This window comes from Nannospalax galili, unplaced genomic scaffold, assembly GCF_000622305.1.
Source record: "Nannospalax galili isolate Female #2095 unplaced genomic scaffold, S.galili_v1.0 scaffold2789, whole genome shotgun sequence".
Lineage (NCBI taxonomy): Eukaryota > Metazoa > Chordata > Mammalia > Rodentia > Spalacidae > Nannospalax > Nannospalax galili.
Window position 1 is genome coordinate 110,311 of NW_008359180.1, and position 11,675 is coordinate 121,985.

The window sequence follows — 11,675 nt, forward strand, 5'->3', positions numbered from 1 at the left end:
TGCAGCCATTGTTGGACTACTTGGACTCTATCCTGTGAGCTAAGCTGATAAATCTCTATACATATTCATTCTACTGGTTCTGTTTCTTTGGAGAACCCTGACTAATACATTAAGTAAAATTTGCAGTACTAGGGGTGGTTTGCCCCCACCATGAGCTTTTCGACTGAGCGACTACAGATTCTTAGCCTCTCCAGTGTGCTGCAGCCATTGTTGGACTACTTGGACTCTATCCTGTGAGCTAAGCTGATAAATCTCTATACATATTCATTCTACTGGTTCTGTTTCTTTGGAGAACCCTGACTAATACATTAAGTAAAATTTGCAGTACTAGGGGTGGTTTGCCCCCACCATGAGCTTTTAGCCAGAGAGTTCCCAAAGGTCCTCAAATTAACCAAGGCTATTGCTACTAATGTCTGTTGTACACCAGGAAAATTTGGTAAGGCCATGTTTCTGAAGGCACTGCACGATGGGAGTGTTGGAAAGTGAGAGATGGAGCCGAGATTAAGCTGGAAACTCTCTGCCAGTGGATGGATGGCTTTCAATGTGCCAGAAGATGCTATGCAGATGGCTGGGGGAGAAGGATTCCCTATAATACTCCTCAGTGTTGGACCCTGCGTGCTGCATGTTATTGACATGCCAAGCAATGCCTGCTGTTGAAATAATGACTTGACTAACATATGTACAACTGACAACTTTCTAATTGGATAAGGTACTCCCTCAGGGTGGAACACACATCTGGTGATGTAGACTAGGCCCACCCCCTTGTCAGGGAAGGTTATAGGTCCCAGCGGGGAAGCTGTTGCAAGTATTTTGCTCAATAAATATGATACATCTGCTAAAGTATATTCTAAACATTTGTATTTGCATCCATGTTTGTTTAGATGTTCCCGCTTCTTTTCATTTGTCTTTATAGTAGGAGAGATACCATTGAGATGGATCAAGAGCTACATCTTGAGAAAAATGATGAGAAGGCTTGAGTTCAATATCTGGCCACAATAAAAGAGAGATCACCCTGCATCTGTCACCCCCTCCAAAGTTCTGCAACTCTTGCAGAAGAATGGCAGAAAAGATTGTAGGAGCCAGAAGAAAGGGTGGAGTGTTGGAGAGAACTTTCCTCCAAAAGGACTAGCAACAGGTAGATGTTTGAACCCTAAGAGGCTCCTTTGAAAGAGAGGGAGACAGTTACCCCTTCCACCCAATTGGTCAGCTTCAACTACATGAGGTGAAGGGGCCAAGAACAGACATGGAGGAAGCTGGGGAGGTGGTGTGACATTCACCATCTTGGCCAGCACTGCAGTGGCCACCAATCTGAAAAGCTCAGCCTAGATGTAGGGAAAAAAGACCACTGGTGCATGCCTTTTTACGAAACCCTCCTCCAGACATCATAAACTGTAATAAACCTGAATACATTGTGTTGGTTTTGTTGGTCATCATAAGGATAGGGTCAGGGGAGAAGTTTGCAGTGCCTCACAGAGAGCCTGGAAGCTTAGAGTGCATGCAGCACAAGCTTCCCAGAGGTGAATTTCACTTTACAGTAACCTTTAGCTATACAATGGACCCATGTACAGATAATGTATGTGTAATTTGTCATTAGGTTGTTGAACTAATATGATTGCTTTGGTTTTTTAAAACTATCTAGGCATTATTTATCTTTCCTCTCTTTCTCCCTACCTAACCCTTCCATGATGGGGTCTTACCTTCAAGTTCTGGAAGGTCATCAAGGGCTGTGGCAATAGCCTGTTTAATTTGGGGAGTCTCTTGGATCACCTTGGCCAACAATTCAAAGGAAGGTTTCTCCTGTCTGGCACTGTTTCTTGTTATATAGCCATTAGCTATACACGTGGACTCATGTAGAGATATTGTATATGTAATTTGTCATTAGGTTGTTGGACTAATATGATTCCCCCTGTTTTTTTAAAACCACCTGGGCATTATTTATCTCTCCCCTCTCATTCACTCTCTGACCCTTCTGCCATGGTTTCCCCACTTAAAGGGTCCCCATTTTCCCCATTTATCCCTTGATAATACCAGTCTCCTATAGTCCCATCTCTCTTGAGCTCCTTCCTTCCCTTTATCCCCAAGATTCCTTGTATGATCTGCCCTCTCCCCTCCCATTTAACCCCGTTTTTATCCATTTGTCCCTTAGTAACACCTTTCTCAGGATCTTTCTTTCTGTTTAACTCCCTGGCTCCTTTTTATTATTCTGATTCCTGAAGTTATGTCTAGACACATACTCACTTAAAAGGATTAGGTGCTAGGATCCTGGGATCCACATATGAGGCAGAATATATGTTGTTTGTTTTTCTGTCTGTGTTACTTCACTTAGTAAAACAGTTTCTAGCTCCATCCATTTACCTGAAAATTTCATGATTTCATCTTCCTTTGCTGCTGAGTAGAACTTCATTGTGTAAATGTACCAAACTTTCATTATCCACTCATCAGTTGAGGGATGCTTAGTTTGCTTCCATCTCTGAGCTACTGTGAAAAGAGAAGCAACAAACATGGATGTACAAGTGTCTCTGCAATAGAATGTGTCCTTTGGACATATGCTAAGGAGTGGTATAAACAGGTCAAATGGTAAGTTCATATTCTTATATTTTGAATTATAGTACTAATGTATAGCCCCCTCATTAAACATCTAAAACATCTTTATAACATCTCCCCCCCCCCCGATCCCCTTACACTGGGTTTCACGAATTCTGTCATATACTCTAAAGCCTATTGAATCAAGTTTGTGTCCCAAGACATCCATCAGGGCATATTCATCTACTAGAGCCTCATAAGTCTATCTTGCCTCTCTCCCTTACAGAAGATTAACTGTCCCTCTTCCAGCAGTGATCAGTTGCCAATAGTTCTTTTGCTAGTGTTGGGACCTGCTGCTCATTTCCTCAGTTCTATGCTGGGTTTGTCTAAATGAATTTTCATGGACCTTTTGTGTGTTTACAGCATTGCCATAAATTCATATTTCAAGTCTCCAGATGACTGGAAGCCTGTGTTTCTTTATGATCAGACACCACCCCTGGCTCTTATAATCTTTTGCCCCCTCTTCTGAAATGGTCTCTAAGTCATGGGTGGGTGAGACTTAATATAGGAGTCCTATCCAGGGACACACTCACTGCAGTCTCTTATTCTCTACACTTGGCCAGTTATGGCTTTCTGTATGCATAATACTCTTGCATGAGGAAGATTCTCTGGTGGGCAGGAGAGCTGGCACAGCCAATAAGACTCAGGCTCACAAAAAAAAGACAAGAATGTGAATAATAATAGGAACAAATAATTTTTTCAGTTCAGGCCTAGTGGTACATACCTGTGATACCAACACTTGGGAGGTAGTGGCAGGAAGACCACACCTGTACTGTGTTCACATAGTTATAGAGGCCAGAGGCAAGCAAGGCTGTCTTCCTCAGTCAATGCTCGCTTTGTCTTTTGCAACAGGGTCTATCATTTGCCTGTGACTCACTGATTAAGCTAGTCTGACTGTCCAGCAAGCTCCAAGTTATCACCTGATTACACCTTTCAAGAGCTAGGATTATAAGTGCATGTCACCATGTTTGGTATTTTTATGTATGTCCTGGAGATCAACCCAGATCTTCATGCTTTGCTTGTGCAGCAAGTATTTTATCCATTGAGCTAGGTCCCCAACATGGCTCAATATGGCTTTTAATAATTGTAAACAAATATAAATATGTGCATAGTTTTTGTAGATTTAAATTTACCATTCCTTTATGTAACTGGCAAGGTTATTGTCACTAGATTACAAGTAAAAGTGTGTGGGGACCTAAAGGTCCCACCTTGCAGAGGTCCGAGAGGAAGTTACTGGGGCATGGCCTGACTTGTTTTAAAAGTCTGAAGGATACTTCCGCACTGCTGAGGAGTGCATGATCAGTGTGTGACCATCCTTAAGATACACCCTCATGGGGGAGGGGGATTTCCACATGCCTTTATAAGCTCTGTAACACCTGCAATAAATGAGTTCCTGCTTGACTAGACTCCCCGTTGTGCCTGATTGTTCCCCGTACTGGGGGGCTGCAAGGGTTGGCGAATGGTGTGCTTACTCATCCCCAGCCATCATTGCGTGGGGGGTCGCAGGCTCAAATCCCCCGCAAAAGTGTGATTATAATCATAAAAATCTTCCAGTTGCTCCAAATCAGCACATAACTTTTGCATTCCCACAAGAAGTACACAAAAGTTCCTATTTCACACCACCACCATCTTCATAAGGAATTGCCTTTGTTTCTCCTAATTGTCAGGCACTGGTATCCTTGCTATTTAATTAAGATTTCACTGCTCTATGCCAGTTGAGACATCTTTTCATATACTTCTGTTTCCTTGTTTATTTGCTACTTTGCTTGTTTGTGACAGAATCTCTCTATGTAACCCATCCTGGCCCTGAATCTCAAATCAACTTCTCTCATCCTAACAGATGCTGGTGTTACAGATACATGTCACTATGTCTAGCTTCATATGTGTTTTGGTCTTATGTATAAGTGTTCTTTAGAGGTCTTATAGTTTAAGGTTTTTCATTTGTCTTTTTTTTTTGGACTTTTTGAGACAGGGTTTCCCTGTAGCCCCAGCTGTCCTGGAACTCACTATGTAGACCAGGCTGGCCTTGAACTCACAGAGATTTGCCTGCCTCTGCCTCCCCAGTGCTGGGATTAAAGGCATGCACCACCAAGCCCGGCTTTCATTTGTCTTTTAATTGGGAATTTTATTTTATTTTTTTCTGATTTGCAAATGTTCTTCCTATTTTTTGGAAAACAGTAGTTTAGCTGCTATGCCTTTTGTATTTAGTTTTCTTTTATGGCTTGTTCCTTAGATCATACATTTTTTTTTCACATCATTTTTGTTACAGTAGTTATGGAGGTCATTGAGGATGGATATCAGGACTCTGCTGAGACCCACTAAGGGAAAATTATTTCTTTCGTGTCTAAAGAAGGGATTGTAACCCTGACTGCATGGAGATGCCATTCTGATCTACTCCAAAGATGAGAACATTACCCAGTATTGTCTCCTTCCTTAGGAGTTAATCCAGCTCTGCCTTTCTATAATCTGGCCAAAAACCCACCTCACAAGCTGTCTTGTTCATCTAAAATCATGCTAAAGAGATGGGAGGAATAATTTACCTTTCTCAAAATATAGTGTACTCATCCTTCCTGAAACCCTTCTGCTGCAGTTGCATACAGCGCCAACACTCCATAAATTATGTTTCTTCTTTCTATCTCTTTTTCCAAAACCTGTGTATGCTTTCCCTGACACTCTTAAGCCTTCTCCTTCTTTCTATGAAACTATTCACCATCTACTATCATGTGGATACATATAAACAGCATGGAATTTCCTCTTCTTCTCCATCTCCTTCTCCTAAGAAGCTGAAGATTTTTAATTAACCTGCCCTATTTTCTCCTAAAGCCGTAGAGGTGAACTTGACCTTCCTTCCATGTAGTTTCTAAATGTTTTATTTAGAAAGCTAAGAGCACAAAAGAGGGGAACCTAATTTCTTTGCAATCTTTTGGAGACTTCTCTTGTATATAGACATGTACAAATGTAGAGATCAGTATTTGCAAGTTCCAAGATTGTGGTGCATGCTTTTAATCCCAGCACTCAGGAGGCAGAGGCAGGCAGATCTCTGTAAGTTCAAGGCCAGCCTGGTCTACATAGTGAGTTCCAGGACACCTGGGGCTACAGGGAGACCTTGTCTCAAAAAAACAAAACAAAAAATAGTTACCATAAAACTTAAAAGATTGACCCGTGTTTACCAGAGCTCTAATATCATGACTAATTGCAAAGAATATTTATATGTTTCCCTAACTCTCCTCCTAATTATCTGTATTCAGAAGAATGTAATAAGGGAAACTGGAGTTTAGAATCCTTATTAAAACCATAACACATAAAATCAGAGCAGGAATTACGTATTGAGTCATTATAATTGTTTTTCTTTACTAAGCATATGCTTTTTGTATTGAGGGCTAGTAAGTATTAGATTCTAATTTGCATTCCTATAATCATTTTTATCTTTTTTATAATTATAGTCATTACTGTAAGTTATTAATTTGCTTACTATTGTAAGCAAATGAAATCACCTGGTTGCTTTTCTGTCCCTGAAGAGCTTTACTGTGTTTTTTCTTGGCAAATCCCTAAGGACTTCAGAAGAGCTCAAGAACCTGGTATAAGGAGAAAAATGGGTACTGTTCATACCTTGCCTTAGTTGACTTGAGACACTGTTTTCTAAAGGTAAGAGCAAATTCTATCACACATGAACTATCTAGAAGCCATAAACATTGATTATCAATCAAATTGTATGGGTTACTCTCTAAATAGAGATAGAAGGTTTCATTTAACCTGAAATTGATTTTTCTGTTTTCTAAGAACACAGCAGAGCACAGAGGCAGGATGCCCCATGTACTTTTCTCAACAGGGATTAAGTTAGGAAGTTCTTTGAGCTTCCTTGATAAAACAAAGCATGACAAGAGCAGTGCAAATAAAGAATTCTTACATGTACAATTTAGAAAATTTAAAAATAAGCCTTTGGTTACATGCCATTAGGGGATTTACTTTTTTCTTACTGAGACATTTAAATTAATTATATTTTTTTCAATTAAGAAGTTAATCTAAAAATCAAGGATTTTTATTTTCATATTTTTTAGTATCATAGCCTATTTAAAATTAATTGCATTATGAATGAATCAAATATGTAGAAATGTGATTTATATAATTTGTTGTTTCTAGTGACATAATGGTTTCAACATTTTGATATAACAAAAGAATGGATAGAGAAAATCTGGGTGTGATTCCTGGCTCTGCTACAAACTGCTACTCAGGTTATGACTAGTCACATCTCACTATTCTCATCAATTAAAGGACATTGAATCATTTATTTAGCAGGTTGGAACATAGATTTGAAAATATACATAACATGTACATGTCTGTTCCCTGTTGACATCTTAATTATACAGGAACTGTTGTGCTCTTGTCATGGCTTTCTTCTCTCTTGAGTACTGTATTAGCATATGCTAAATATTGAATTTGCAAATTCCTATTAATTTTTATGCCTTAATAAGTAAAATTGTAAGTAATGTTTAATATTTCATATTATTTCATTCTTCACATAAATTTAAAACATTAATTTAAAAATATTTCTCTGTATGTATTGGCAAATGTCTTTAACCTCACCATTTAAGAGTCAGATGAGGCAGAGGTGTGCAGATCTTTATGACCTTGAGGACAGTCTAATCTACATTGTGAGTTCTAGGATAGCCAGGGCTACATAGTACACATTGTAATATACATATATAATCTATATATATTATTGCTGAATGATCTGTAGAGATAACTTATTCATGAAAATGACATTACAGCAAAAATTAAGCCAATCCTATTCTTTTCTAACCTTATGCTGCTATTAAATGCTAAATTGAAGATTATTAACACAGGAGTTTAAAGTTTAAATACATTTCTTTTCTCATTTACAATAATCTTGTTAGAGTAACAATAAAAACCTATTAAAATAAAACTTTTGTTCAAAAGATTAGAGTGCAGGCCCAACATTCTTCTGGGCAGGCCAACCTGGCAAAGGCACCATCTCTTGTGTGAGTGTTAAATTTACCCAGAAATTGGATTTTAGTTAGTTTTTTAAAATTAAAATTCTGGAGCTCTCCAAGAAGTTAATCAGTGTTTTATTTGGTTGTTTACAACCACACACTTATAAAACTATTGGTTCTATGTATTAGAAAAATCATCCACACATATTCAGGAAATTTCTTTGTAAAAAAGGCATGGGGCTTCTTATTCTAAGAATAATTTTCAATTAGTTTGCTAACTACCTTCGTTTCAGTGAAAGGCTTTAATGAAAATCATTTATAGGTCTCTGCACCTCAGCTTACCCCTCCAAGTGTAAACATACTGAAAGAAAGAAAAATCACAATCCTGAAAATTTTGTAGCTTTTGTTTCTGTTTATATTTTTCAATGTCAGTGGCACTGAACTTGGGATCACAGTGTGCATCCCAAGAAATCAAGTTCAGCCACACATCCTTGAGAAGCCAAATTAATAGTTAAAAGTAAAAGGAAGAAATTTATTCAATGTGGTCACGTTGGGAGGATGGACAAAAAGATCCTTTGGGATCTAGTAATGAGACCAAAGTTTAAATAGAGGATCAGGGAAATGAACACCTAAGCAGTCCAGGTAAAGCTGTTCTCCTCTCCTTGTCTGGGCTTCAGTGTCATCCTTTAAGGTAGTGTGACAAGTTCTTAGAACTGCATGAAAACTCTTTCAGAGAGACAAGTGTCCCTCTGGCTGTTGCCTTTTTCTTCATCCAGCAGGAGAGTTCTAGGGAAATTCCCATTTCTTTGGGCTCTACTTTTTCAATAGACTGCTGGATCCAGACACAAGTAACTCTTTAGAATATCTTCCTCTCTGCCAGACTGTTTATAGTAGGAACTGAGCCCCAGACTTCAGGAATGCTAGTTAAGCACTCTATCAATGACCCACATTCAGTTTGCATTTGAAAATCTTGGAAAAATGATGGGCCGTTTAATAATCTCATTTCAACAACACAAGTATTCTGATCAGAGAAGGATGCATTTTCAGTTATTTTGGACACAAAATATTTGTGCCAATTATTGTGCTTTTTAGCAATAAATTATTATATGTAAATAATTGTATTACTTATGGGTAAATTTTACATAGCACTTTGAGAAACCTCAGATGAGCTATAAACATGTGAAGTGGCCATGGTTATGTTTTCACAGAAATGTATTTCAGAGAATTGTCTGGCACAATCAGCATAGAAGCTGATAAATGCTACATGACTATTAATTTAAATTCCGGAAGCAGAGGCTGGAGAAATAGCTCAATGATTATAAGTACTGGCTGGTCTTGCAGAGGACAAAGGTCAGGTCCCAGCACATACATGGTGGCTCCCAGCAATTCGAATTCCAGTTCCGAGAGATCTGATGTCCCCTTCTGGCCTCTGTAGGCACTGCATGTACATAATGGACCTACGAACATGTAGGCAAAGCACTGATATACACAAATTAAAAATAAATAAATAAATGGATAATTTAATCCAGAAAAAAGTAAGAAAATGGAAAATCAATAGAGACCATAAATTTATAATTGGTGATATTTGTCACTTGAATACAAAGTATTAAGTAGAAAACAGGATTCAACTTTTTCTAGAAGCGATTCTGTTCTGTCCATCACTGTGCCCTCAATACTAGAGAGATGGAGTAGCTTCCAAAGGCTGGACCTCAGATGCTTTGCTGAGAAAGAGAAATGAACAACTTCTGTAGATGTAAGTATAAACTTGCTTGTTTCTGCTTAACTTATAACACTTATTTAATAATTCTCATATTGATTTATTCAGTTAAACTCAACCCATTGTTACTATGTAAGTGTGTTTTGTGTTTAATAAGACCAGTAAAGTTTGGAGTCTATATGCGTATGTTCAGGCTATCTGATTTTTATTTTTTATTTTTTTGGTCTTTTTGAGACAGGGTCTCCCTGTAGCCCCAGCTGTCCTGGAACTCACTATGCAGACCAGGCTGGCCTTGAACTCACAGAGATCCACCTGCCTTTGCCTACCAAGTGCTGGAATTAAAGGCCTGCGCCACCACGTCCAGCTAGGCTCTCTGATTTTTAAGTTAATATGACATGAAATGAGATGACAAAATTTGAGAGAAAATAAATGGGAAGTTAAGAAAATTTTATTGCCTTTTTGAAAAAAGCTGAGTAAATTTAGTAAACAACAGAAAAAGTTCTATTTCTTTAAACAGAAAAATGAATCTGTTTCGGCTCATTTTGCACACAGCAATGACAAGGCTTCATTATGCTATTTCACCATGTGACCAGAAGCATCCGGCTGGGTGAACTCTTAAGTTCCCAAAGCATTGCCTTCAGAACCTGTACATAAACAAGGAATGTCAAGGGCTCCATCAGATACAGATGCACATAGGATGCAGGTGAACAATGTGACTGAAGTCACTGTGTTTATCCTATTGGGATTCACAGACGATTTTAACATGAACGTCATTTTATTTTTCTTATTTCTTGCCATCTACCTTTTTACTCTGATAGGAAATTTGGGATTGGTTGTATTGGTCATTAGCGATTCCCGGCTCCACAACCCTATGTACTATTTCCTGAGTGTATTGTCCTTGCTGGACGCCTGCTTTTCTACAGTACTGACCCCCAGAATGCTGGTCAATTTCCTTGCGATGAATAAATCCATTTCACTTGCTGAATGTGCAGCGCAGATGTTTCTCTCTACTACCTGTGGTACCACGGAATGTTTCCTCTTGGCTGCGATGGCTTATGACCGCTACTTAGCCATCTACAACCCACTTCTGTACACAGTGAGCATGTCTCCCAGAGTCTACGTGCCGCTTATCATGGCTTCCTATGCTGGTGGAATTCTGCACGCTACGATACACACAGTGGCCACTTTCAGCCTTTCTTTCTGTGGCTCCAATGAAATCAGGCATGTCTTCTGTGATATCCCCCCATTGCTTGCTCTTTCTTGTTCTGACACCCACATCAACCAGCTTCTGCTCTTCTACTGTGTGGGCTCCATAGAGATAGCCACCGTCGTGATCGTCCTGGTCTCCTACGGTTTCATCCTAGTGACCATTCTGAAAATGAATTCAGCCGAAGGGAGGAGAAAAATATTTTCTACCTGTGGAGCTCACCTAACTGGAGTGTCCATTTTTCATGGTACAATACTCTTCATGTATGTGAGACCACGTTCCAACTATACCTTAGAGCATGACATGGTAGTGTCAACCTTTTACACCATTGTGATACCCATGTTCAATCCCATCATCTACAGTTTAAGGAATAAGGATGTAAAAGACGCAATGAGAAAGTTATTTGAGAGAAATTGTTTCATAAATAAAATGCACTTTAAAAACTGAGTAAGGTGCCAGGAGTGGTGGCGCATGCCTTTAATCCCAGCACTTGGGAGGCAGAGGCAGGCGGATCTCTGTGAGTTCAAGGTCACCCTGGTCTACATAGTGAGTTTCAGGACAGCTGGGGCTACAGGGAGACCCTGTTCAGACCAAAAAAAAAACCAAAAAAAAACCTAAGTAAGGGGCTAGAGATAGCATTTGGTGGTTAAGAGCATTGATGGCTCTTGCAGAGGACTTGGATTTGGTTCCTAGCACCCACAGGGTGAGTAAGAACCATTCTCATTCCAGTTTCTGTGGATTTGATGTCCAAATCTGGCCTTAGTGGGCATTGCATGAAGATGGTGCACTTATATGTAGAAAATACACTCATACAAATAATAAGTAAACAAATAGAGAAACTGAGTAAGCATAAAACTCAGAGTAATTTATATTTAGCTGTTTTATTACTGTACCTTATATTCCTAATGTACTTTCAAACAAAGCATTAATAAGTCCCAAAATATAACATTCAGAATTATCAGTATATCATGCCATGCATATGTATATAACTGTGTCCAAATTGATCTACCAGCATATTATGTCATGCATATGTATATAATTATGTTCAAATTGGTATATACCCATTAGTTTTAATATACATATTAAATATTGATAGTTGCCATATGACTTCATCCTCTTTGGCTATTCCATATTATTTACTCGGCCACATTGAATGTGTTTCTGGACCACATTATGAAGTTAATTCCTCATTCTTGTATATTTCTGTGAAATTTTA

General features: G+C 38.7%; 1 protein-coding gene across 1 annotated transcript; it reads left to right on the top strand.

The window, feature by feature from the left end:
* The first annotated feature begins 9,913 nt into the window (after nucleotides 1-9,913).
* LOC103725542 (olfactory receptor 1102-like) lies at nucleotides 9,914-10,906 on the top strand. Its single transcript, XM_008822832.1, has one exon. The coding sequence runs from the start codon at nucleotides 9,914-9,916 to the stop codon at nucleotides 10,904-10,906; it is 993 nt and encodes a 330-aa protein (XP_008821054.1).
* Nucleotides 10,907-11,675: the final 769 nt, after the last annotated feature.

What these genes read in the sequence shown, in the direction of transcription:
- LOC103725542 (XM_008822832.1), top strand. Translation starts at nt 9,914, where the DNA reads ATGTCAAGGGCTCCATCAGATACAGATGCACATAGGATGCAGGTGAAC.